General features: G+C 46.4%; 1 protein-coding gene across 2 annotated transcripts in view; it reads left to right on the forward strand.

Moving 5' to 3' along the window:
• Positions 1–5,280: 5,280 nt before the first annotated feature.
• Positions 5,281–26,711, forward strand: part of CRYL1 (crystallin, lambda 1) — a 134,123-nt gene continuing 112,692 nt past the window's right edge. For both annotated transcript variants that reach the window (XM_008580737.1, XM_008580738.1), the window contains exon 1: positions 5,281–5,384. In XM_008580737.1, coding sequence (XP_008578959.1) covers positions 5,302–5,384 — 83 coding nt within the window. In that variant the 5' untranslated portion in view covers positions 5,281–5,301. The remainder of the gene's footprint in view (positions 5,385–26,711) is intronic.

Here is a 26,711-nt window from a genome sequence, read left to right on the forward strand (position 1 = left end):
CATTTCCCTGGTGGGGGCTCCAACCCCACTTTCCTGCTCAGTAGTGCTCTAGTAGATGGCCTCAGCAGTAGCTCCACCCCTGCATCAGGTCTCTGCTTAGGCCCCCAGGCTTTTCCATATATCCTCTGGAATCTGGGTGGAGGCTGCCATGCCTCCACTGCTCTCAAGTCCTGCCAGCCTGCGGACTTAACTGAGGTTTCAGGCTTCTGCTCTCCGGGGGCTGCTGCACAAACCACACTGGGGCTGCTCCACCCAGAGCAGCTGGGATGCAGGGAGCAGGTTCCTGAGAGCAGCAGCGCCCCAGGTCTGTCCTCTGGGACAACTCAGTCCTTCTAGGCCTCAGGTCCTGTGGTGGGTGGGGCACCCTTCCCGACTTCTCAAATGCCTTTAGGACATTTTTTCCATTGTCCTGGTTCTTAGCATCTGGTTGCCTCACTGCCAAGATAATGTTTTTAGCAACTAGTTTATCAGCTTCACCATCGCATTGTTCTCCCAGCTCTCTGCTTCTTTACCGTATGGCCAGGCTGCAAATATTCCAAAACTTTACTCTCTGCATCCCTTTTAAGTTCTGGCTTTACATCATGATTTTGCCGCCATAACTCTGAGTAGGCTCTTAAAAGCAACATGCAGCTTCCTTAATGCTTTGCTGCTTAGAAATTTCTTTGGTCAAGTGCTCTGGTTCACAGCTCCTGAGTTCCAACTTCCACAAAGTCTAAGGCATGGACACAATGCAGCCAGGTTCCTTGCTATGGTGTAGTAAGGGTTATCATTTGTCCAATTTCCAATAAGTCCCTCATTTCTATTTGAGACCTCATCATCCACATGGCCTTTACTGTCCACATTTCTTATCAGCATTCTGCTCAGCACCACATAAGTCTCTAAGACATTCCAAACTTTCCCTTGTCTTTTTCTCTTCTTCTAAGTCCTCCAAACTCCTCCAACCTTTGCCCATTACCCAGTTCCAAAGCTGCATCCACATTTTCAGGTCTCTGTATAGCAACACCCCACTCGGTACCAATTTTCAGTTTTAGTCCCTTTTGTGTTGCTATAACAGAAATACCTGAGACTGGGTAATTTATAAAGAAGAGAGGTTTATTTGGCTTATGATTCTGGGACAGCTGAGTCTGGCATGGGCCTCAGGCTGCTTCTACTCATGGTGGAAAGTGGCAGGCAGCCAGCGGGTACAAGCGGATCACATGGTGAGAGGAAGCAAGACAGAGAGAGAGAAGGTGCCAGGGTCTTTTTAAGCAACGAGCTCTCATTGGAACTAATAGAGTGAGAACTCACTCATTAATCCCCCCTCCCCCTGGGAGAGCATTAATCCATTCATGAGGGATCCGCCCCCATGACTCAATCAGTTTCCAGCACTGCCACATTGGGGATCAGATTTCCACATGAGTTTTGGAGGGGACAACACATCCAAACTCCATCACCACGTAGGCAGGCTTTGGTCCCCACCAACCCACCAAAACTGCTCTCATCACAGTCCCCAGCCCCACTCACCTCGCTAAACCCAATGGTCACTTTTCTTTCCAGGCTTTGGACCCTGATGGCTGCTCCCTTCTCCTTGAGCCCCCTCCCTCATCACTTCCCTGCCCCCCCATCTGGTTTTCCTCCCATCTCACTAGCAGCTCCGTTTCTTCTCCATGTCCTTCCCCATTAAAGTTGAGTGTTCCAAGGCTCAATCCTTTGACTCTAAAAATTTTATCAACTCGGGCCGGCCCGGTGGCGCACTGGATAGTGCGCCGCTTGGGAAGCGCGGCAGCGCTCCCGCCTGAGGGTTCGGATCCCACATGCAGACCGGTTCCCGCTCACTGGCTGAGCGAGGCATGGGGGCGACGCTGAGGGTTGCAATCCCGTTGCCGGTCCCCGGCCCGGTGCGGGGGCAACACTGAGGGTTGCCGTTTCTTCTCCATGTCCTTCCCCATTAAAGTTGAGTGTTCCAAGGCTCAATCCTTTGACTCTAAAAATTTTATCAACTCGGGCCGGCCCGGTGGCGCACTGGATAGTGCGCCGCTTGGGAAGCGCGGCAGCGCTCCCGCCTGAGGGTTCGGATCCCACATGCAGACCGGTTCCCGCTCACTGGCTGAGCGAGGCGCGGGAGCAACACCGAGGTTTGCAGTCCCGTTGCCGGTCCCCGGTCCGGTACGGGCGCGACACTGAGGGTTGCTATCCGTTGCCGGACACGGAAAAAGACAAAAGACAAAAAAAAAAAAAAAAAAAAAAAAAATTTATCAACTTTCTCTTCCTTGGAGATCTTACCCAGTCTCCTGCTTTTAAGTACCATGTCAATGCAGCAGCTCCCAAATTAATATCCCAGCCGAGACCTTGGACTTGAACTTACCTTCAGTTGTTTGTGGACCCACCCCTTAGGTATCTCATTCTTAAAACGTCCTCTATGGAACTCCTGATCTTCTCTCCTGAAATCTGCTCCATTGCTGGTCTTGCCCTTTGGAGTTAGTGACATCTCCATCCGTCCTTCCTGTCCAACAGAGACTTGGCACGGTCCTCGATTCTTTTTCTCACCCCCAGCAACCCACCAACACTTCTTGTTGGCCGCAGCTTGAAGATACCGCCCATTCCGACCTCAGCTGCCACCCGGGTCCGTCCTGCCATCGCGTGCTGGAGGCGCCTCCCGTCTCCTAACTGCTCTGCTTCCGACCTCCTCCGTCTTCAGTACGTGCCGTGTGTTTTTGGTGGCCCGGCCGGCACAGGGATGAACCCGGGACCTCGGTGGTGTCAGCACCGTGCTCTAACCAGCTGACAGCCGGCCAGTTACAGTGTGTCCTCGAGAAAGCCACTAGAACGTTCCTTGTAAAGCTGAAGGCAGGTCGCGCCTGCGGTGTGAACCCTCCCGAGTCCCCGCGGCTGGGGCGGCAGCGACAGCGACAGCGCCTCGCCCTGGGCCTCTCTCTTCCGCGCCCTCGGCTGCTCCCTCTTTGGCTCTTTGCCTAAACGTCCCCTTCCCGGGGGACGGTTCCGGGGAGGTCGCGGTAGGCGCGCGCTCAGTATTTCCTCAGGAATCTCGGCGGCTTCGCGGCCGCCCCGGGCGTTCGCCCCCAGGTCAGGCAGCTCGTTCGTGGTCAGAGCCGGCCGTGCGGGGGCGCGAGGGCGGCCGCTAGTCCGTGGAAGAGCACAGGGCAGACCCACGCCCGAAGCATCGCTTTTTAAGCTCGGGTGTGCACAGTGCGGCCGTGTTCCATGCGCACACCCCGGTGCCATTAGGGTGGATCTCACAGTTCACAATGAAAGGGCTGGGCCGGAGTCACGGCAGTCACAGGACAGACAGACGCTCCGCTGGCACGTGCTGGCGGCTGCAGGGCCCACGCCTGGGGCCGCCATCTCAAAGCCGGGCGCCGCGTGCGCAGCTGCGGAGCGCCCTGCGTATCCCAGAAGGTTGCGCTGAGTCATTGTCACTGGACGACAGGACCGAGCGGGACTTTCCTATGGGGGGAGCGTGGCGCGCGGGAGGTGACGTGGGGCGAGGGAGAAGCGGGAGGGGGGCCTTTTGTGGTTCTCGGCAATGTGGAACTGTCGGCAGCCACCTTGGCTGTTCTTCCTGTCCCCCTGCCGCCATTTTAGGCCGACATTGGTCATAGCATAGTTGGCTGACACGCAGCAGACAAGCGGGAGCAGGGCTGAGCGTCCCTGCACCTGGGGCTCCGAGTGGTCCCCGCGCGTCCTCCTCCTCCCCAGCCCCGCGCGCCTGCAGGACGGGCCGGGCCGGGCTTCCTCCGCGGCTGGTCCCAGGGAGACTGTCCTGAGAAGACAGACCTGGGTGGACCAACATTACCTTTTGAGACCCAATCCCCAGGAGAACAGAGGTGGTGAGGCCGGGGCGGGGGGCACCGGAGCTGAGATTGGAAAAATGCTTAAAAATATATGTTTTTTCCTAGGCCGGTGAGAAAGTGCCCCGTTGCCCTCTGGTGGGAAGGCAAGCCTTGCTCAAACTCAGATTCAGACTTTTGCAGGATAAATTATTGTTCGTTTAAAAACGAATTTTGTTTTGAACTTTTAACTGTGGTAAAATACATGTAACAAAATTTGCCGTCTTAACAGTCTTTATGTTTACAGTTCAGTAGTGTTAGGTCCATTCACGTTGTTGTGCAACCAGTCTCCAGAACTTGTGCATTTTGCGAAATTGAAACTCTGCACCCAGTAAACAACAACTCCCCGTTCCCACCTCCGCCAGCCCCTGGCAGCCAACGTTCTGCTTTCTGTCCCTATGAACTTGAGTGCTCGAGGGAGCGCGTGTAAGTGTAAGCACACGGTATTTGGCCTATCGTGACTGGCTTATTTCACTTAGCATAATGTCCTCAAGGTTCATCCATGTGTGGCATGTGTCCTCCCTTTTTAAGGCTAAAAATGTTAATGTTCATTTTTAAATGTAAGATGCTGAATATAGGTACCTGTTCTTTGCATCCATACTTAAAGGCAACCCCATACGTTACACCAAATGCGACTTTTCCTTCTTTGCTTTTCTACTCAACCAAATTTTACTATTACTATTTTACATTTGTGTGGCAGGAGGTGGTTTTCAAAGTGTGTTCACATACATTCATTTTGAAATAATAGGTTATTGAGATATAATTCACCCATTTAAAGTGTACAACTTAGTGCTCTTTAGCATGTTCACATGGTTTTTAGTATGTTCGTGGGGTGCTCTCATAGCTCCAGCACTTGTAGCCTGTGTGGACTTAATCCCCCCATGCCTCAGTTTCCTCATGTATAAAATGGAAATAATAATAGCACCTACCTTGTTTAGTTGTAAAGATTAACAGAGGTAAGACCTATAAAATATTCCGTGGTGCCTGGCACCTACTCCATGCTCATACGCTGGGGAGGTGGGGTGGTAGTGGCAGTAATTATTTGAGGAGGACAGGGCAAATGTTATCTCTGTTCTTCAAGGTAAGTGGCTTGCCTAAGGCAGTGGCGAAGGAGGGGTTCACCTAGGGGCCTTGGCCCATGACAGCCTGCCACCTACCGACTGTCATTTTTTGTTCGGCATGTGGGCATGTGATAGGTCCCCAACATACTGCAGTGCTTCACATGGAATACTAATGCTGGCACTGGAGGTGAGGGCTCAGAAACTCCTAGTTGGAAACAGGTAACATTTTAATAAGCACGGTTATCAAAATGTGTACTTTTAATATATTTATTGAATGCTTTAAGAATAGGATGCTGTATAAATTTTAAAAATTCATTCTTGGTTAGGAATGAAAAGCTGTTCAATTATTAAGTTAACATGAATATTTTCTTATTTTCTTTCCCTTTAGTGGACTCATTGGGCGAAGCTGGGCTATGTTGTTTGCCAGTGGAGGCTTCAAGGTGAAACTCTATGATATTGAGCAAGAGCAGATAACAAATGCCCTGGAAAATATCAGGTAGGTCAGCTGGCACCTTCTGGGAGGAACTGAAGTGCCTCTGGTCCTCTCGGTTAGTCTTGTTTATCATATCGTTAAGGCTGTGAATATTTGTGATTTCACTTTTTCATTTGATGGCTGTTGCATCTGAGCTGGGAAAGGGCAGGCCGAAGGTGGTTGGAACATAAATTAAGAGTGGAGGAGGGCATTGCAATGTGAGGAAAGGACTCTTTGGATTGAGAGGATGAGTGGTGGGAGCAGAGGAGGTGAATGTGGGTCTCAGGCTGTAAGCCCAGATGAGTCTGTAGCTTCTCTTGCTGTGTCATGCGGGCAGGAGGGCTGGGGTCTCTGTTCTCTCTGCGCAGGATGAGCCTGCTCCCAGCATGTGACAGCCAGAGCTGTATTGGCATTTACCTTTTAGCAACAGAGGTCCCAAGGTTTGTTTTGACCTATTGATCTGATGATGACAGGACCCAAATTAAAACATCCTGAAGTTTAGTTAGAGGTTTAGCACTCACATGAGGAGACAAAACTGGAGTTACTTATGTGGGTGTTAATAGCTGTGACAACTGTACTAAAGGCATGAGAGTGGACGAGGAAATTTAGGTCTATGAATGATCAGCAACCTGCTCAATGACATAGTAAGACGAAAGATTCCAGTCCTGGTCTGTCTGACTTCAAAGGCATGTGAAGCATCTTCAGCATTCATCTATGCTATTTGCTTTACAGAGATTCTGCAAATATTACTTTTAATATAATATTTGATATGTGCAAAAGAATGGATCATTTATGTCAGTTTAGGGAGAATCATAATGACATATGCCCCTGACCACCATTTTAATCCATTCACCACTGCACGGTCCTACAATCCAATCACCTCTTCAAGGCTCCACCTTGAATCCATAACAGGATTTCCCACCGTCTTAACAGTCACAGTGGGAGCCAAGTTTCTAATATATAAAACCTGGGGGACACAATTCAAGCTTCAATGAGTTTTGGGGGGACGTAATTCAATCCACTACCCTGTGTATATGTTGGGGCAAGGAGTATTTGGGAAATCTCTGCACCTTCCCCTTAATTTTGCTGTGAACCTAAAACTGCTCTCAAAAAACTGAAAACCTAGGAGTTAAATAGACTACACAAAACAGACCACAGTCTGGATCTGGCCAGGTGGTTTGCCAACCCCTACTCTAATATTCCCAATATTTTAGTGATTCATTTTGTATTATATACTTCTCTACCTTTCCCTCCCCCATAGAATATGAGTTCCTCGAGGTCAGAGATCTTAGTCTGTTGTGTTTACTGCTTAATCCCCAGTGCTAAAACATGCCCAAAACATAGTAGGTGCTCAACTAGCATTTTTAAATGAATGAAAGTATGAATAAGTGAGTCAGAAAAAAAAAATTTTTTTTTTAATTTAAAGCCCCCCACTATAGTGGTGAAGTCTACAGTGAAGTCCGTTGGTGGCTCACCCAGATCCTTCTGAATCCCCTTCACCAGCATGGGGTGCCCATCCCTCAGCTTTAGACCTCTTTGTTGCTGAAGGCTCACACCTACAGCCTACCTAAGAGCACTCACTACCCTGGCCCCAGACCAGAGAACTAGAAATGCCTGGGAGTTTATATCCACCTAGGAAGGCCCATAGTTGATGACTGATGCAGGAGCACGAAAGCTCAGCTCAGCAAAGTGACAAGCTTTGTAGTGTACTCTATGCTCCAGAACTCCCATGGAATGTTGTTGAGCCTGGAACTTCTCCTGAAATCATACCCTTAGTTGGTTTCTTCTTCTTTATCCTCTCTCTCCTACACCCTTACTGGTTTCTCCTGAGGGCACTTCCTTAACAAACCACTTGACCAGGAATCCTCAATCCTCATCTCAGAATCTGCTTCTGATGAATCTGATCTAAGACAACATCAGGTATTGGAATTATTAGATTTATGATGCAAAATAATTGCATATTTAAATATTCAAAGTTTTGCAAAACGGAACCACAAAAAATAAGAAAAAGACGAGAGACTATGAAAATGAACAGGTATATCTGGAAAAGATGAAAACCGAACTTTTAAAATGACAAATTAAATTACTGAAATAAACTCAGTAAATGGCTTAAACAGCAGATTAGACACAGCTAAAATGAGAATTGATGAACTGGAAGAAAGATCTAAAGAATGTATCCAGAATGTATTCTGAAAACACAGAGAGACAGAAAATATGAAAGGTTAGAAGATAGGAGGGCTAAATGAGATGGTCTGTCCATGCAATCAAAACCCCTTTAAGGAAAAGAGACCTGGCAGTCTCACTCTAGGTATACACCCTGTAGAAACTCTTGCACTTATGTACTGGAGACATATGCAAGAATATCAACAGCAGCATTGTTAACACTAGCCCCAAACTGAAAAAGCTATAATATTCATCAAGAGGATAATAGATAAATAATTTATAGCAAACTCACACAACAGAATATGATATAGCAGTGAAAATAGATGTACTACAGCGATAAGCAGTAATCTGAATGAATCTCAGAAATATTCTTATAAAGCACAAAAACAAGAAGACTACATAATATATTGTTTGGGGAGGGAGATAGATGATAAAAGTATCCTTTAAGGCAAGGAAATGGCAAATATGAAACACGGAATATTTTCTACCTGTGGTGGGAAGGCAGGGGATGAGAGCCAAAAGGTGCACACAGCTGCTGATAATGTTCTAGATCTTAATTTGGGTGGAAGGGTCATGGATGCGTGGTTCTGAGGGCTTTAAAAGAAGAGAGCCTGTCTTTCTGCTCTCTCTGCTTCCACCATCTTGCAGTGTGAGACCCCTGGGTCACTGTCGCCACCAGATGGACTCTGGACTTCCCAGCCTCAGAAACCGTAAGCAATAAATTTCATTTTTCCTTATAATTATCTAGTTCCATGTGTTTTGTTATAAGCAACACAAAACAGACTAATACACACAGCCTCCCCCCTTCAACATTCCCCACCAGAGGTTTCATTTGTTACAATTAACGAACCGACCTTGACACATCATTATCCCCCAATGCATAGTTGACGTTAGGGTTTGCTGATGGTGTGCACATTTTATGGGTTTGGACCAACGTATGATGACACGTATCCATTGTTATAGTATCATACAGAATAGTTCCACTGCCCTAAATATCCTCTGTGCTCTGTCTGCTCACCCCTGCCTTCCTCCTAATCCCTGGCAACCACTGATCTTTTTACTGTCTCCGTAGTTTTGCCTTTTCCATAATGTCATATAGTTAGAATCATATAGTACGTAGCCTTTTCAGATTGGCTTCTTTCACTTAGTAATACGCATTTAAGTTTCCTCCACATCTTTTCATGGCTTGATAGCTCATTTCTTTTTAGTGCTGGATAATATTGCATTGTATGGGGTATACTGCAGTTTGTTTATTCACCTAGTGAGGGACATTTTGGTTGCTTCCCAGATTTGGCAATTATGAGTAAAGCTGCTATAAGGGTTCCTGTGCAGGTTTTTGCGTGGACATAGGTTTTCAACTCCTTTGGGTAAATATGGAACACGGTTGCTAGATCTTATGGTAAAAGCAGGTTTAGTTTTATAAGAAACCGCCAAGCTGTCTTCCAAACGTGGCTGTCCATGTTGTGTTTCTACCAGCAATGAATGAGAGTTCCTGTTGCTCCACGTCCTCACCAGCATTTGGAGTTGTCACTGTTCTGGGTCTTAATCATTCTAAGAAGTATATAATGATGTCTTGTTTTAATTTGCATTTCCCCGATGACATATGATGACCATCTTTTCATATGTTTATTTGCCTTCTACATGTCTTCTTTGAGTTCTCTTATCTTTTGTTAGTTAAAAATTCTTTTAATCAAAGTTTTTTTCTTACTTGCTGTACTCACTGTGATTCCCTAATGCATAAAAATTATTCTTGTGCAGGATCCAGTGATTTTGTAAAGAGAGGCCCTTCAGCAATTCTGGTCGACCATAGTACTGAAATCAGAAGCCTTCAGATAGTCCTTAAATAAATTTTAACCCTCAATAAAAACAGCTCAAAGCCAAGTGTTCTGTCTGCCATGGTAACAAGGGAGAAAATATACCTGAGAGAGTACTGACTAATATAAATAAGAAGCTGTGAGGCGAAGCATTTCCTTAGATTTTGTCAGAGTGATTTTAAAAGGCATCAAGATACGGAACATGGGCTGGCCAGCTAACTCAGTCGGTCAGAGCGTGGTATTAAAACACCAAGCTCCAGTGTCTGGATCCCAGTACAGGCCAGCCACCCAAAAAAAAAGAAAAGAAAAGAAAAGAAAAGAAAGCCAGGGTAGGGAATGTAGTAATACAAACAGCTTAACATTTGTTTTAATGGAGGTTTAATAGAGAACAATGGGAAGTAATTTATGGATCATTAAAAACCCATGAGGGGTAATAAAATTGCAAAAAGCTATTTAGGGGAATAAGACTTTAAGGAATTTATGGTATTCCTAAATAAGTAAAATTATATCTACCTGGTTAAATTCCTCCTTTATTCCCATATTAAATAGTTTGTGTAAGTAAGAGCATAGCAAAACCCCGCTTTGAAATGGTGGCTGATGAAAATGCTGTGCCTTGTATCCGTGCGTGCTGATCCTTACTTTTCTGCAGGCCTGGACTTTTCTGTGGTTTCTGGTGATAGTATTTAAGATCTGTGGGTTTGGAGCTGAGAGGCAGTAGCTCACTGTCTTGCCTGGTGTTGGGCCCAAGGCAGAGGAGACCCTGACTGTCTAAGTCATGGCAGCCTACTTTGGCTCTAGGCCAGCAGTTGGCACACTTTTTCTGTGAAGGCCAGATAGTAAATATGTCAGGCTTTGCAGGTCGTGTGGTCTGTCTCAGTTTCTCGTTGTGGACTGAAAGCAGTCATGTCAATCTGGAAGCAGATGGGCGTGGCTATATTCCAGTAAAACTTTACTTTATGATCAACAATGAACTTTCGTGTTCTTGTAGTTTTCACGTCTCACAAAATATTATTCTTTTGATTTTTTTCAGCCATTGAAAAGTGTACAAACCATCCTTATCTCACAGGCCACGTAAAAACAGGCTGTGGGACCAGATTTTGCGTGTGGGCTAGGGATCCTTAACCCTGCTTTCGACTTTCCAGTTCTGTTACCATTTTATCTTTTATTTCGTGAAGCCAATTCCAACTCACTTGTAACTAAAGGAAAACCTCACGGTTCCTAATTGAAAAGTCCTTTGTTTTATTTCTTGAGGTATTTGTATTTTAGGCCTTATTTTTTACGTGTATCATTAAAGGTTTGGCCACTTTTAAAGTTCTCTCAGGCATCAGAGAGTACATGTGGGGTTGTGGGTAAGTTTCTTTTCTTTTTTTAAAACCAGGTTAAAGGCTTTCCTATTATCCTCCTATTTTGCTTAAGAGCTATGTTTCTTAATATTATTGGTACCTAATTAGATTGAACTTTTAGGTATCACTTTGTAAGATTTTTGAACTGAAAAACCAAAATAATTTTTTACTGTTAGCAGCCTAGAAGAAGCAAATATACTGAATTCTTATGTATCGAAGGTTTCAAAAGAATTCATACAAATCTTTCCCCAATAGCAGTGACTTTATTTTTATAACTCACATACATTCAAGCTCAATTCACTTAACTGTGCAGAACTGGTTATACCCCTTCGGCAGGAAGTGGTGATTTCAGGGTATCTTGTGATCAGCTGCCTCTCTCCTCTTCCATTATTGCTAGCAAAGCACTTCAGGAAACTCAGCTGCAGTGGTGTCCTGTCGCCCCCCACAGACAGTACTGAATTCTTAGTCCTGAGGGACATGTAAGTGAAGCTACCTACTTCCTTTTCTTAAATCACAAGATCTTCAAATGTGCCTTTCCTGTGTAGAGAGTACAAGTTAAGAGGATTGAGACCAAACATTTCTGTAAATATTGTGGTTAGCGTGATGAATTCTGAGTTTCAAAATTTTTGAAACCAGGAAAAAATTATGAGGTTACTTCAAAAGTTGTGGAAAAATAGAATTAAAAGAAATACAAATCTTTCTTTGAACTGTTTGAAGTGCCCTCATACTGCTGCTGCTTTCCGTAAGCAAATGTGTCAATTACCAAGTGAACAGTGACTGAGCTCACGTCAACAGCAACATTCTATACAGACGGTCCTCAGTTTACCGTGGCTTAACTTAATGATTCTTCACCTTTGCAATGGCGTGAAAGCGACACACACTCAGTAGAAACCGTACTTGGAGCACCACACAACCACTCTGCTTTTCACTTTCATGACAGTGTTCGTTCAGTACGTTACATGAGATATTCAGCTCCTTATTATAGAACAGGCTTTGTGTTAGGTGGCTTTCTTTGCACAACTGTGGGCTAACGTGAGTGTTCTGAGCACGTCTGAGGTAGGCTGGGCTCTGCTGTGATGTTCAGTACGTTAGGTGTTCATATGCATTTCGACTTATGATGGGTTCATCAGGATGTGACCCCATCGTAAGTCTAAGAGCGTCTGTGTTGTGCGTGGTCCTCAGATGTTCAGTAACCCAAGGTTAAAATGTTCGTGACCACATATTGGGCAAAAGGAAAGTAAGGGGAACCAACTTTATCCTTTTGCCAAGAGTATAAATGACGTATCTTCCTGATTGGGTTGAATTAAATGATAATAGGTCAAAACGGGCATCTTTTATGACACTCTGTTTTGTGGGCTCCATGAAGACAGGGACTGCACCTGACACTCCCAGTGTCCCTCACTGTTCAGTGTCATGGGATCCTGTGCTAGCCATGTGGACGGCAGAAATAAGTTTAATAATTGTTTAAACTGAGTCGTAGGAACCCTTTTTTGTCTCACAAGGTAATTCTTCTGGCTATATTTTTCCCATCTGCCCCACCTTTGCAGTTTGGTTCACCCCACATTCTGGTTCTACTTAATATTTTACAGTAGAAAACATGTGGTTGAAATTTCACTACTTCTAGAAAATTCTAAGTATGTTGGACCTAATTAAACACTAATCTTTTCAAGTAGTAGAAATGGTATCTTTTGATTCTGAACTTAAAATGAACTTAAATGGAGTGAAGTTGATTTTTTAAAATATTAAGGCATTGGGGGCTGGCTGGTTATCTCACTTGGTTAGAGCATGAGGCTGATAACACCAAGGTCAAGGGCTCGGATCCCCTTACCAGCCAGCTGCCCCCCCCCCCATTAAGACATTAGAAGATTAAAAAAATTATTCTCACAACTTATACCATGCCAGTGGGTTTTACTGAATTAAAAAAATAAAACTGTCCTTCAAGACTAATGTTTTTCTAACAGGGTGACACAGTGAGACACTTAACTGAGCATGTTTACATCCTGTAGTGGAAAGAGAGGCTTGGCCTTGGAAAACCTTATTAGCAGATGCTTCACTGCTTTGTCTTTGTTCTCGTGGTGTGCCCAGTGATTGGCACATACTAGGTCTCAAGTAAGAATTTCAGAAGATGAATGTAGAGTTTTAAGAAGAAAACCAAAAATCAAGTGGACAAAGCTGTAATACGGACCTGTAGGTCAGGACTGTTTTACTTCTTATGATTTGGAGCTAGTCTCATTTCCACATACAGGTGGGCCATTCTAGCCTTCAAGGGACCGGACACCCTGGGGGAGGCTGTGTTGGCATCTCAGGGACCACCCCCACTTCAGGGACAGGGTAAGCTGCCCTGTCTGGCTTGCGTCCCAGCCTGACTGTGTCTTTTGGTACCTCGTACTCTTCCTCTGTTTCTCCACTGCCGCCCCTCCACGTCTGTGGGTAGCCATCCCAGAACTCAGACCCAACCGAGGTGAATCAGCTTTCTGACCAGACAAGCAGTTAATGAGCCACCAGAGGTGATCTCTGACACTAGGTAGCTGCCCTGTCCTCCGTCTCCTTCATCACTGAGCTTCTCGTCCCTGAACTCAGACATGTCCAGTAATTGGGCCTCTGGACGTGTCTCTGACTTGCTACCCAGGTCTCTGTCCATGCTGAAACATCTTGAACTCTGTTTAGATCTGGATTCCTCTGATGGATCTGTTCTGGTTTGGAGCTCACTCGTGGCTTTCCCATGTACTCTTGGCTAGAACAGCTGGGTGCAGTGCACGTCCCATAGTGGCCACACACACCCCGTCTCTGTGTGCACTCCCCATTGCCACACGACACTGTGGTTTCCATCCCCCCTTTCGTTGCATGATTCAATGGGACATCAGAAGACATGACACAGCAGAAGCCCAGAAAGTGCTCTTGCTTGCTGCTGGAGCCCTTCTTCTCCTCCATCCTGTCCGTCAGCTCCATCTAGGCAGCCGGAGACATGTGGCCTGGCTGCAGCCAGCAATGACCAACACCAGTGCCATCTGCTAGGCTGGTGAGTGAGGCCATCCTGGACCAGTGGCACCCAGCCAGCCCGCCACTGGCTGCAGCCATATGAGTGAGCCCAGACAGCCCAGCCAAAATTGCTAATGCCCAGGATTGCGACGCGGATGCTGGGAAACTGATATACTGAGGCTTGGTTAGGTTCCTGGGGTTAGGGACCCTTCTGAGTCCAGGGCTGGGAGGTCTCCGGTTTTGTCTTTCCACAGCTGTCCTGCTACCAGGGGAATTCCACTTCTGTCGGAAGTGATGCAGAACAAGCAGTCCCAGTCCCTATCCTAAAGGACATTGTATGTATAAAATTTTATTGGAACATAGCTGTAGCCATTTGCCGAAGCATTATCTGTGGCTGCTTTTCAGTCTACAATGGGCAGTCGTGACAAAGACCATATGGCCCACAAAACCTAAAATATTTACCATCCCCCAGTAGGAGAAATAGATCATTGATATGTGGATAGTAATTAACATGCCATGAGATTTCAGGAGACGTTGAGCAGTTCCAGCCAAACTGACAGTGAATGCTTATGGAAAAGATGAAGTTTGAGCATAGACTTCGTTGGTGAAATTCCAAGGACAGGAAAAACACATGTCAGGTGGGAGGAAAAAATTAATTGTATTTCCATTGGCAACACAAAGAAAACAGTCAAACATTCGCTACCATTACCAACAAATGTAAGCAGTCTGGATATACATAGTAGAAAAATGCAGAAGCCATTCATAGAGAAATTTTTTCAGTGTTATTGAAGGGACATTAAAGAAGACCTAAATAAATGGAGAGGCATACCCTATTCCTGGGCAAGAGCCTGTTTCGAGTAGTTAATTACCTAGAAGTAGGGTGCAGGGAGGTGGGTTGACGAAACCCTGCTGGACTGGAAAGTTCTGGCATGATCTGAGTTCTATTGCCAAAGTTCCCAGCAGTGGCATGGGGGCTCAGTTGTTGTTTACCCCGACTTATCTGTGACTTCACAGGTCTTGCTGTTTCTTGGCTGTCATCACAGTTCAAACGATTGCTTCATTTTCCTTTTTATTTTTCTTCCCAAACAGAAATAGCTTTGCTTTATTTGATTTGTAAAAGTCATATGGGTTCAGCATCTCTAATCCAAAAATAAAAAATTTGAAATGCTCCGAAATTGGAAACTTTTTGAGTGCCAATAGATGCTCAAAGGAAATGCTCAATGGAGCTTTCCAGGTTTTGTATTTTTCAGACTATGGATGCTGAACTGGTGAGTACAATGCAAATATTCCAAAATCTAGAAAAAAAAAAAAAAAATCCGAATCCAACTACAGGTTGAGTACCCCAATCCAAAAACTTGAAATCCTAAATGCTCCATAATCTGTAACTTTTTGAGCACCAACATGATGCTCAACATGATTGGATTTGGGATGCTCGACTAGTATGTATTCTGCAAATATTCCAAACTCCAAAAAAAATCCTAAATCTGAAACACTACTGGTCCCAAGCATTTCAAATAAGGGATACTCAACCTGTATATGCTAATTGTACATCTAAAACCTTGGAGAGAAGTCAGGCTACTCTGACTGCCCATGGGTGGCAGGAGTATGAGGGGGTCCTGCTGAGATTTCGGGGATGCACACTTCTGTCTGGCCCTGTGCACTTCCATGCGTGCGGACGCCCACGTGTTGACAGTAAAGGTAGGCCTGTGAAGGTGTAGGTGGCATCAAGGACATGGGCTCAAAAACGGGGTGGATCCCGCCTCATCTGGTTATTGTTACCCTTTGAGGTTTCTGACAGTGACAAACAAGAAACCCAAGTGCCACTTTGATGAACTGGGCCAGTGCTTGCTACTCCAGTGTAAACCTCACTAATTGACTGACTTGAGGCTGAGGCAGGCCCCCTTCTCCTCTGCCTCATTCACTGTCCCTGATGCTGAGTGTCACTGCCAGCCAGGAGGGGGAGAGGTGAGGAGGGTGGGCAGTGGAGGAGGGCGGGTACCTGCTGGCGGCTGGGGCTGCAGGTCCAGGCAGTCAGACTCACAGCCCTCCCGAGGGGTAGACAGAGGCAGTTTTTCCTTCTGTGTTCATTTAAGTTGATCCACCTCACTGAGAGGTTTTCAGATCCCGACATCTAAGGGCTGGGCAGACGGCGGTTACGAATAACGGGTGGGTGGAGCCCTGGGCCACTGCAGAGGGTCTTTGATGGAGGGCATCCCAGAGTTTAAAAACATGGTACTGGCAAACAAAAGAAGGCTGGGGCTACTCTTTTTAATAAAAAGTTTGGTATTCTGCCCTTTTTTCCCCACTTCAAAAACAACTAACGTGATTTTTAGTGTCTGCATCGTTGGACATCTGTCCCTACTTTTTCACATTGTGGTGACCTAATTCCAGGTCTCTTGGAGTGTCCACTTAACCTGTCCGTGTGCAGGGAGAGTGACCCGTGGGCACTCCGGGAAGCTGGCGTGGGCATCTGCACGTTAGGGCCAGATCAGGGACCAGGAGTAGCAGCAGCATGGTCACAGTGGTACCTCCACACAGCCACCACTGGGAGAGGCCCGGCCTTTTCTTCTCACTGGTCTCTGCTCCTGGCCTCTGGTGTTCTTGGATTTCTGCAGCCAGAGGCCAGGCAGACTCACTTCCTGAAGCTTTGTTACCTGGTTTTCTATATCTTCCCCTTGCCCCACTGCCTTTAGCTGCCTCAGATCCCCAGACCTTAGGGGATGGGTGGACGAGTGCAAAACCTGTCAGAAGTTCCCTCAGGAGTTCGTGGTGGACCAACCTTGAGGTCTGTAAGAGAAACGTAAGCCATGACCTTGACTCCCCAGGAGCTTGCATTGTATGTGGGGCTGTACTGCGGACAGGAGGCAGGCAGTGAAGTATGAAAGGAAATGAGGGGTGCAGAGCAAGTGGGGTCAGTATGGCTTAGTGGTCCAGGCCGTGAGCTTGGGAGTCAGATCTGGCTCAACCCTCAGTAGTTGGGCAACTCACCGAGTCTGTTTCCTTGCCTGCAATGTGGAGATGTAATAGTACCCTCCTCATAAGGTGGTTTGGGGAATTAAGTGAGATAGTACGTTTAGAGCTCTGAGTTCTTGGCATCTGTGACTGTTTGTTCAGCTTCTAGGGTGTGTAGGGAGGCTGGTGTGATGGGAGCCAGCTGGAGAAGATCTTGAGGAGGAGATGGATTTTGCATTGGGTGTTGATGCCTGTGTGATCTTTGCATGGCTGAGGAGGTAAAGGAAGGGTTGACAGTAGTAAGCAAGGGAACCAGGGAGAAGCATGCCATATTTGAGGGACCAGAAGAACAACAGCCTTGCTGGAAGAGAGGACTCCTTTGGAGAACGTCAGGAAGGCTGTGAGACTAGAAAGTAGGCTGGAGTTCGTTGAAGGCAACTTTGACTTCTTGTTTGCTGTGGTTTGAATGATGGCATCCCTTCCCAGATTCATGCTGAAACTTCATTACCGTGAGCAGCATTACGAGGTGTCGCCTTTGAAAGGTGATTAAGTCATGAGGGTTGTGCCATCATGGATGGGATTAGAGCCTCATAAAAAGGCACAAGGCTGAAGGGAGAGCCCCCTTGCCCTTCCTCCATGTGAGGACACAGTGACAGGGCAACACCTTAGAAGTGGAGACCAGACCCCTCAGCAGACACTGAACCTGTGTGCACCTTGACCTTGGACTTCCCAGCCTCCAGAACTGTGAGAAATACATTTTTGTTCTTTAGAAATTACCCAACCTCAGGTATTTTTCTTTATAGCAGCACAGATAGACGAAGACACCATCTTAGAAGCTGGCACATTATCCTGTAAATGGTCATTCATTTGTTTAAAGAGTACGTATTATACTGGGGAGGCCTTGTGCTTGCTACCGAGTGATAGGAAAACGCTGATGCTCTTTGTGCAGTCTGGCAACATGATGCCGTTTTGGGGAAGATAAATCTTGCAGGAGAATGTGGGGTGGATTGGAAGAGAGAGAGCCTACTGCAGAGACCTAGAGAAGACGCAGCTGTCAGCAGTGAAAGTAGAGCAGGGGCGGGTGTGAGCTCCACCTGGAAGGGCACGCAACAGGACTAGGAGCAGACAGAAGGGAAGCTGAGGTGCTTTAGGGTTTGACTGTGGGCGCCTGCTGGCAACTGTCACAGAACTTCAGGTGGTGGCGGGGGTGGGGTGGGACTGGGTAAGGAAGCACGTATGTTTTGGGGCCTGTGTGTGGGCCATACTTTCCTCTTTCTTTCAGTGTTTGTAATTTTTTTGTTGAAAACTGGACTTTAAGATAATATAAGGTGGTAACAAATCCCCCCCCCCCCATTTCTTGTTATCATTATTGTTGCTTTTTGGTTTTTGATTTTCCTAGACTGATTCTGTAAAGTTGGTGCTCTTAGTAGCACGTGGCCCTGAAGGCTCTGCTTCATTAGTTCAGTGCCTGCCTTAGGACTGTACAGAGATTTCTTTAAATGCCTGGAACCCGTAAGTCTCCCACCCTCTGCTGAAGGGCTGTACGTGAGTGGAGGTATGGCTTCGGTGCGCCAAGCGGCAGTTTACAGCTCAGCCCTAGCCTTCGCTTCCTGCCGCTCAGAGCCTCAAGATCAGCTGGAGTTGAAGAACCAGGGCCTTCTGGGGTCTTCCCTGGGCGTGCACACGGCCCTGCAATGTGTGTGGCCTTCTGGATGCCCAGCAGTGTGTCAAAGAGGCCATGTAACATTAAAGACAGTACATTAGTGCTATTCTGAAATAGCCAAAGTCCTAGACAGTTATATTTAAAATGCTTTTTTAATAAAAAAAATGCATACGGACAATTATTACTATGGAATTTATAGCCCAAACCTGCAGTCCCCTGTCATGTCTCAGATTTCACACCCAACTGGAAACACATATCCTTTGGCTCTGGATAGTATTTCTGTATTGTTAGTTTGATAAGTCCTTCCCTATCACTTTTTTTCTTTCTTTCTAGGACACTTGGGAAACTTCTTTAATTTTCTTGTATCTTCTCTTCTATTGGCCATCTTTGTCTTTTTGCTCTTCTTCTTAGGGTTTTCCACAAATTTATATTCCAGCCGTTTTATTAACATTTGTGTTTTAACTACCGTATGTTTAATTTCCAGTTTCTCTCTCTGCAGGTTTTTTCTTTTTCTTTTTTTTTTGTCTTTTTGTCTTTTTCCGTGTCCGGCAACGGATCGCAACCCTCAGTGTTGCCCCCGTACCGGACCGGGGACCGGCAACGGGACTGCAACCCTCGGTGCTGCCCCCGCGCCTCGCTCAGCCAGTGAGCGGGAACGGGTCTGTATGTGGGATCCGAACCCTCGGGCGGGAGCGCCGCCACGCTTCCCAAGCGGCGCATTTATCCAGTGTGCCACCGGGCCGGCCCCTGCAGGTTTTTTCTTATGGTATCCTGTTATTGAGTATTGAGTCATGGGTGTGATGACTTTTCTAATCTTTCTGTGGTTATTGCAGTTTTTTGAAGTTTTCTTTCCTTGCATTGCCATTGTTTTTTCATAGTTCCATACAAAAATTGTGTTTTTGTTTTTGTGTTAACCTCTGTCTTTAACTTTAGAGTCTGTCCAGTGACTGGTAATGCTGTATTGTACATTCATATTTAAGAAAGAGACACTGAAAAACTATCTGGAATTTGTGTGCATGAATTTGGTTTGCTAACTCCAGGCCACAGAGAGATTGGCAGGGATCCATGTTTTTCACCGAGATCTCCAAATATCAGGATCTGTGTGTCTCTTTTGATTCTTTAGTTTCTCCTGGAAAGAATCTGCCAATCTCTGTACAACATGCTGGTTGCTAATCAAAGGAAAGGACTTGGAAGGGTGTGTGTGTGTTTGTGTGGTGTGTGTATGTTATGTGTTTGCTATGTGTGTGTGGTGCAGTGCCCATGTGCAGAGTGTGTGTGTGGGGTGTGAGTAGGTTGTGTGGGGGGTATGTGTGTGGTATGCATGTGTGTGGTGCGTGTGTGTGTGTGGTGTGTGTGTGTGGGATGCATGTGGTGCGTGTGTGTGTGGTGTGTGTGTGGGATGCATGTGGTGCGTGTGTGTGAGGTGCATGTGGTGTGTGTGCGGGATGCATGTAGTGTGTGTGCGTATGTGGTGTGTGTTTGGGTTGCATGTGTGGTGTGGGTGGGATGCATGTGGTGTGTGTGCGTGTGTGGTGTGTGTGAAATGTATGTGGGATGCATGTAGTGTGTGTGTGGTGTGGGGGGGATGCATGTGTGTGGTGTGGGGGCGTGTGTGGTGTGTGTGGGATGCATGTGTGTGGGATGCATGTGTGTGGGATGCATGTGTGTGTGGTACGTGTGGGATGCATGTGGGATGTGTGTGTGGTGCGTGTGTGGGATGAATGTGGTGCGTGTGTGTGTGGCGCGTGCGGGAAGCATGTGTGATGTGTGGTGCACGTATGTGGGATGTGTGTGGGGTGTGTCTCTGTGTGTGTGGTGCATGTGGGATGCATGTGAGATGTGTGTGTGGTGTGTGTGTGGGATGCATGTGTGTGTGGTGTGTGCGGGAAGCATGTGTGGTGTGTGGTGTGTGGTGTGAGTATGTGGGATGCGTGTGTGGGGTGTGTCTGTGTGTGTGGTGTGTGTGTCTGGAGGGTCCTCGCCTCTCAGTACGTGTACTTTATCTTGACCCAGTGGTTTGTGCACCGTGTCCCCACTGCCCTCTGCTGTGTCTGGCCTGTTCTCATTCAATTTCCTGGGGAGAGGAGGGGCTGGGGCGCTTTAGCTACAGGCGGCACCACTGCCAGTAACACTCCAGCTCCTCGCTGTCACTCATGCTGTCTGTCGGGTCTGGCGCCTGTACGTGCTGGCCTCTTCCAGGGGTCTTGGGGGCACTTTGACTTGCCCTCATTGCATTTTTCTTCCCCACACTTACATCTCAGCTTCCTCCACCCGTTCGGCCACCTGCCTCACCACTCACTTCTGAGTTATTTTGTCTTCCAAAAAATTAACGTCTTGTGTCCGTATTGTCGTCTGATATCTTTGACCTTCTGTGCCTATACTTTTTGAAAAAGATTCCTTTAGTGTGGTGTTATTTAGATTTCTGGAAGGAGCAGACATAAATATGTGCCTTATTGTAATTCATAATTCAAAGTCTGAGGCCTAGATTATTACTTGAATCACTTGGAATATACTAGCCAAAGTGATCTTCTAACTCATTCTATACAATCAGTTTATTTCTGAATTCTAGTACGCATGGAGTTTTACTGTGTTTGCCATTTTTAAGTGTACAGTTCAGCTGTGTTAAGTACGTGTACGTTGGTGTGCAGCCGATCTCCAGAACTTCATCGTCTTGTAAAGCTGAAACTGTGTACCAGTTAGACAACAAGTCTCCATTTCTCTCTGCCTGCAGCCCCTGGCACCCCCATTCTACTTTCTGTCTCTATGATTTTGACTACTCTGGATCCCTCATAAGTAAAATCACGCAGTATTTGTCCTTTTTTGACTGGCTTATTTCACTTCGCATGACATACTCAAGGTTCGTCCATGTTGTGGCGTATGGCAGGACTTCCTTCCTCGTTCAGGATGAGTGATGTGCGGGCCGGCCCGGTGGCGCACTGGATGGTGCGCCGCTTGGGAAGTGCGGCGGCGCTCCCGCCCGAGGGTTCGGATCCCACATACAGCCCGGTTCCCGCTCGCTGGCTGAGCGAGGCGCGGGAGCAACGCCGAGGCTTGCAATCCCGTTGCCGGTCCCCGGTCCGGTGCGGGGGCAACACTGAGGGTTGCGATCCGTTGCCGGACACGGAAAAAAGACAAAAAAAAAAAAAGGATGAGTGATGTGCGTTGTGCCGTGTTTTCTTGTCCATGCACCTGCTGGTGGACTTTTGAGATGCTTCCATCTTGGTTCTACTGTGAATGACGCTGCTGTGAACATGGGTGTGCAGATATCTGAGATCCTGCTTTCAGTTCTTTTGGATAGACACCCCGAAGTGGGGTTGCTGGTCCGGGTGCTGATTCTATTTCCATTTGTTTGAGGGGCCATCACACTGCTTCTCACAGCAGCTGCACCATTTCACGTTTCCACCAGTGGTGCTCAAGGGTTCCCATTTCTCCACTGTCTGTATCCTTTTAGATAAATAAATACTCATTTTTAACAAAAATTCCAAAATAGAAATATAAAAAAGTTAAAATCACCCATATCCTACCCTACAGTGAGAATTGTTAGCATTTCTTTTTCTCCAATTTTAAATAAAAATTTAGCTTTGCTGGTTAGGATGCAACTATTCTCAGTTCTAGTGTTAGGCTGCCCTCTAGAGGTGGTACTCATACATTGCAGCCATTTGTTAGGGGCAAATGGCTACAAACCCATTAATTAGGGGCAGGGCTGCAATATTCTGCTGCGTGTGTGGCTTTTGAAAATCCTTGTTGACTTTTCCAGGTGCTTGTGTGCATCTTCTACAAAGCTTGAGGCAGAAATTCTTCCAAAATTTTCAATCAAAAAATTGAAATTATTCTAACCAGGACAAAACACTGCCAAGTGGCTGGGTTTGATTTGTGGCATGTAGGTTTGTTGAACTTGAAGAGAACAAGAGGGAGCCTGTCTGAGTATGTCTGAGAGCTCCTCTAGACCTTTCATCTGGTTTTCCCTTGGAATACTACACAGCAGGGTCCTGGAGTGTGCAGCCCTGTGGTGGGTTAATGTGTGACCGTGTTTCTTCCCTAATGCCCGTGTGTTTCTCTTCTTACCATATCCTGCGCAGGAGAGGAAGGGCCCTGAGGCTGAATTGCTTCTGTAGATTCTCCATCCCGAGTCTGACCTCAAGAGCCTGTGGTGTGGCTATTCCTGCTACTTCTTTCTGTCTCCAGGGGACCTTCTCTTCCTGGCTCCAGATGGCTGATCCCTGGAGGATCTAAGGAACAAGCGACTCTTGTAGTCTACTTATCTAATCTGATTCAGTGCTTTTGGAAGAAAGGCCAAAAATTTGCTTTGGATTAATGAAAAGACTTGAAGACACGCTGGCCTACAAAGGCTTGAGGCAGGTGTTTTTGTGCACATTGGGCTCTGACGTTGTTCTCTAAAGGACGAGGTGGTTACTCACTGGCTTCGGCATTTAGAGACCCTGTGTGAGTTCAGTAGAAAGAAGGTTGTGCGAGGTTGGGAGTGGTGGCTGAAAGAGCTTTATCTTTATTTTTTGCTCACTTAAAAAATGACAAGAAACAAATATTCCAGGATTGATGGTGGCTAGCTCTGGATGGTAGAAATATGGGGGTGTTTATTATTCTCTCTACATTTTTTAATTTCTTAAATACATTGTGAAAAGAACATAGTTCATTGGGCACTAGAAAAAACTGTCACTTATTCCTCTGTAACACCAAATATTTCTAATATAACGGAAGCAAGTTTTTTGTTCGGTGACTACAGACAGCTCTTCAGGGGTAAGAACATTTTTATTCTGGTTGTATTTATGGGCAGCATGGTTGACTTTTACCGATGTTGTTGGTTTCTAAGCTTAGCCATTGCTGTAGGTCTAGTTTATGTAAATCGTACAGTTCAATACTGTTGTAATTTCCTTCTGCCAAGAGGCCCCTTTCATCTGCGAACAAAGTGGGTGCTGGGTCCTTTCAGGCTACAGAGGACACAGGTGCTCGGGTTTCCTCCCTGGGTGAGGATTGATTGTGAGGCTGTGTGAGGGAGAAAGGCATACAGGAAGCTGTCTCTGTCGCAGAAATGGGACGTTGCTCCGGGGATGCCAGAGCCTCAGATGCTCAGATGATGGCTCTGGTAACTCATAGCAGTTCTCAGGGTGGTTGTGTCATAAGCAGGTCATTTTCTGAAATCCTGCCCTTTTAAGGTCTGCCAGTGTGGTGGCTCCAGTCCTGGCTGGTATTCTGTTGCTCCTCCTGCCCTTGACCAGTCCGCCACGTAGGTCTTCCTTTGACACTGCCTGTTGCTGTTCGGCACAGGCTCCCCGTGGGCTGGGCTCTGGTGCCGCCGCTGGTCACCGCAGACGTCTGCCTTCGGGTCAGCTTCCTGTCTTGGGGCCAGTCTGTAGAAGCCATGGTATTTGGCTCACGAGGGACCGGCATGGCAAGCCTGTTGGAAATGAAATCCTGAGAGGAGATTGTGGGTTTGGCAGGTGTACTGGGGCTCCCTGAAGGGAAGGGAGGCCTGCGGGTTAAGTACACGCTCGGCAGGCCAGGGCTCGGGGCTGGTGGCCCTCATGGTGGCCCTCACACTGCTCCCCTCAGTTTGTTGTGTACCTTGAATCTTCAGATTTTAAACCAGTAAATTGTGCCAATTATCCTATAAGTAAATCCCACCAGGCAGGATTTTGTGTTAATGAGAGAGACGATGGTGTTTATAGGAAGACCGAGGAAGAAGCGGGTCCTCCTGGTTGTGTTTCATGAGAGAGAACCAGAAGACCGGAGCCGTCGCTGTCACGCTTCCAGCGCTTCAGGGCTCAGGCCAGTCTGCACCCTCATGGGGCCTTGAGTTCTTTGGCACCAAAGTGAATGGCGAGACTAAATTAAGAAAAGAAACATTCTTTTTGTTTTGATGAATTTCATAAGAATCTCTCGCTTTTCTTCTTTTTGGCAGCTGGCCGGTATGGGGATCTGAACCCTGACCTTACTGTTACTGCGTCGTGCTCTAACCAGCTGAGCTAACCGGCCAGCCCTCGCTAGTTGTTTTTAAGGCTAAGTTTATTAGATTCAGGTGAATTCATGTATGAGTATTATTTATATATCTTTTTTTTTTCCAAATGGCAAAACCGGGAAACAAAAGAAGAGGTAGCACTGATAACCCTAAAAGTCAGTTTCTTCTCTGCACATGTGAGCAAAAACCATGACGTAATTAGTTGACAATTGTGTGCTATACATTTATTTGTATAGTGGATGTCATATGCACATTGAATAACTTACCATAATTACTGCAATGAAGAAGGTGAATGTTTCCCTTTTCTCACGAAATGTAAAGAATGCACAGTATCTAGGAATACGGGACTTTAAAGAAACAGTCTGGAGTTCTGTTTCTGGCAACATGGCAAAGTATCCCTTTCTACTTAAAAATATAATGTATGATTTATAAAGGTATAGTTTAGAGGCTTTAAAAATAGTGTAAGGCAGGCCGGCCCGGTGGCGCACTCGGTAGAGTGCGGCGCTTGGGAGCGTGGTGTCGCTCCCGCCGAGGGTTCGGATCCCATATAGAGACCGGTCTGCTCACTGGTTGAGCGCGGTGCGGGCACGACACCGAGGGTTGCGATTCCATTGCCGGTCACGGTACGGGCCCGACACCGAGGGTTGCGACCCCGTTACCGGTCACGAAAAAAGACAAAAAGGAAAAAAAAAAGTAGTGTATGGCTGTGTTGGCAAGAAAGAAAGGGAACCTCTCAGGGGCCAAATTTGGGAGCACCCATCCCAGGAGGTACTTGAGAGCTGCAGCCATGGCTGCTCTGAGGGGATTTGCCCATCTGGCTGAGCTGGAGCTTTGGTTCTAGCAGCCAACCTCAGTCTGTGCAACATGGGGAATCAAACTGGACACCCCCAATGAAGCTAGGATTCCCAAAGGGCTCTGTCATTGGAGAAAAGGAGAACTAGGACAAAAATAATGCATCCTTAAGTGGAGGGGAGAAAGAGTTTCTCTGGGAATTTATAACCATAAAGCAATCTGCAAAGTTTTGGAGCCCAAATTCACATTGCCTATATGGTTCGAAAAACTCCAAGCCAAGAATTCATGTTGGTTCCTTGGTTGGTAGTGCCCCAAGTGCCTGACAGAAACAAAAGGCATGTCATCTCCAGAGTAATATGCCTTACGCTGAAGACTCGTAGAATTCCCACAGGTAGAGTTCAGGGAGCATCCACTCACAACCACGTCACAAAAGACGTGAGAAACAGGCATTATGAGCATTGTGAACTGCAAGTCAGATCTGAGGATATAGTTTAGAGTGTAATTCAGAGAGGTGAAGAAATAGAAATGTGAAACAGTGGTTAAGAAATTTGGAGGACAGAGAGAATGCCTAACATACATGTCAATAGGGTTCTGAAAGACTTAGAGTAGGGAAAGAAGGAATTTATGAAGATACAGTGATTGCAAGTTCATGTCAATTAAAGACATGAATCCTCAGATTTTAGAAGAACGAAGTGTCCCAAGCAGGATAAATGAAAAGTATATCTATACCCAGACACAACATAGTGAAACTATCAAACACGAAGGAACAAGAGAAAAGTTTTAGAAGCAGCTAGAGAGCAAAGACAGATCACTTTAAAGGAATGACAGATTGACAACAAATTCCTCAACAGCCGGTGGCAATCAGGATGTGGTGGGATAATATCTGCAGAACACAAAAAGCCATTCATAATCTAATTACCTCTTTGAGGAGGCCTTGTTAGGTAGGTCTTATTATATATGCATAATCTGGACAGTAATTTTATAGGAATCCTATACACATTACATATTCTCTTTGTTCTCAAAGTCTTTTTTTTGCTTTTGTTTTTCATTGGTGTGGTAGGCAGAATAATGGCTCCCCCAAAGATGTGATTCAATTAAGGATGGCAAATGGGGAGATTGTCCAGTGTAATCACAGGGGTCCTTACAAGACAAAAAGGGTGGCAGGGGAGTCAAAGGAGGGGACGTGAGCACAGAAGCAGAGGCCCAGGTGGAGAATGCTGACCCTAAAGATGGAAGAGGCTGTGCCCCGTGGGTGGACGCAGGCAGCTCTAGCAGCTGGGAAAGGCAGCAGCAGATCCTCCTGGGAGCCCCACAGGGGAGCAGCCCTGTCCACACCTTGACGTTAGCCTAGTGGGGATTTCTGACCTCAGAATGATAAGATGCTAAACTTGTATTGTTTCAGCCGCTGAAGTTATGGTAATTTGTGACAGCAGCAACAGGAAACTAATTCAACAGCTCTGTTGAGATACAGTTTACACATCATACAATTGACTCATTTCAAGTATACAATTCAGTGGTTTTTAGTATATTTACAGAGTTATGTAACTAAAAGTTTTTGAGAGATGGATCAAAAACTTACTGTGAGAGGAAAAGCAAATGTGCTGGGACTCCGTGGGCTGTCCTCGTGGTGGTGGTGTGGGTGGTGCACTGTGGGTCCTGGAGGCTGGCAGG

This window comes from Galeopterus variegatus, unplaced genomic scaffold (genome assembly GCF_000696425.1).
Source record: "Galeopterus variegatus unplaced genomic scaffold, G_variegatus-3.0.2 Scaffold2150, whole genome shotgun sequence".
Lineage (NCBI taxonomy): Eukaryota > Metazoa > Chordata > Mammalia > Dermoptera > Cynocephalidae > Galeopterus > Galeopterus variegatus.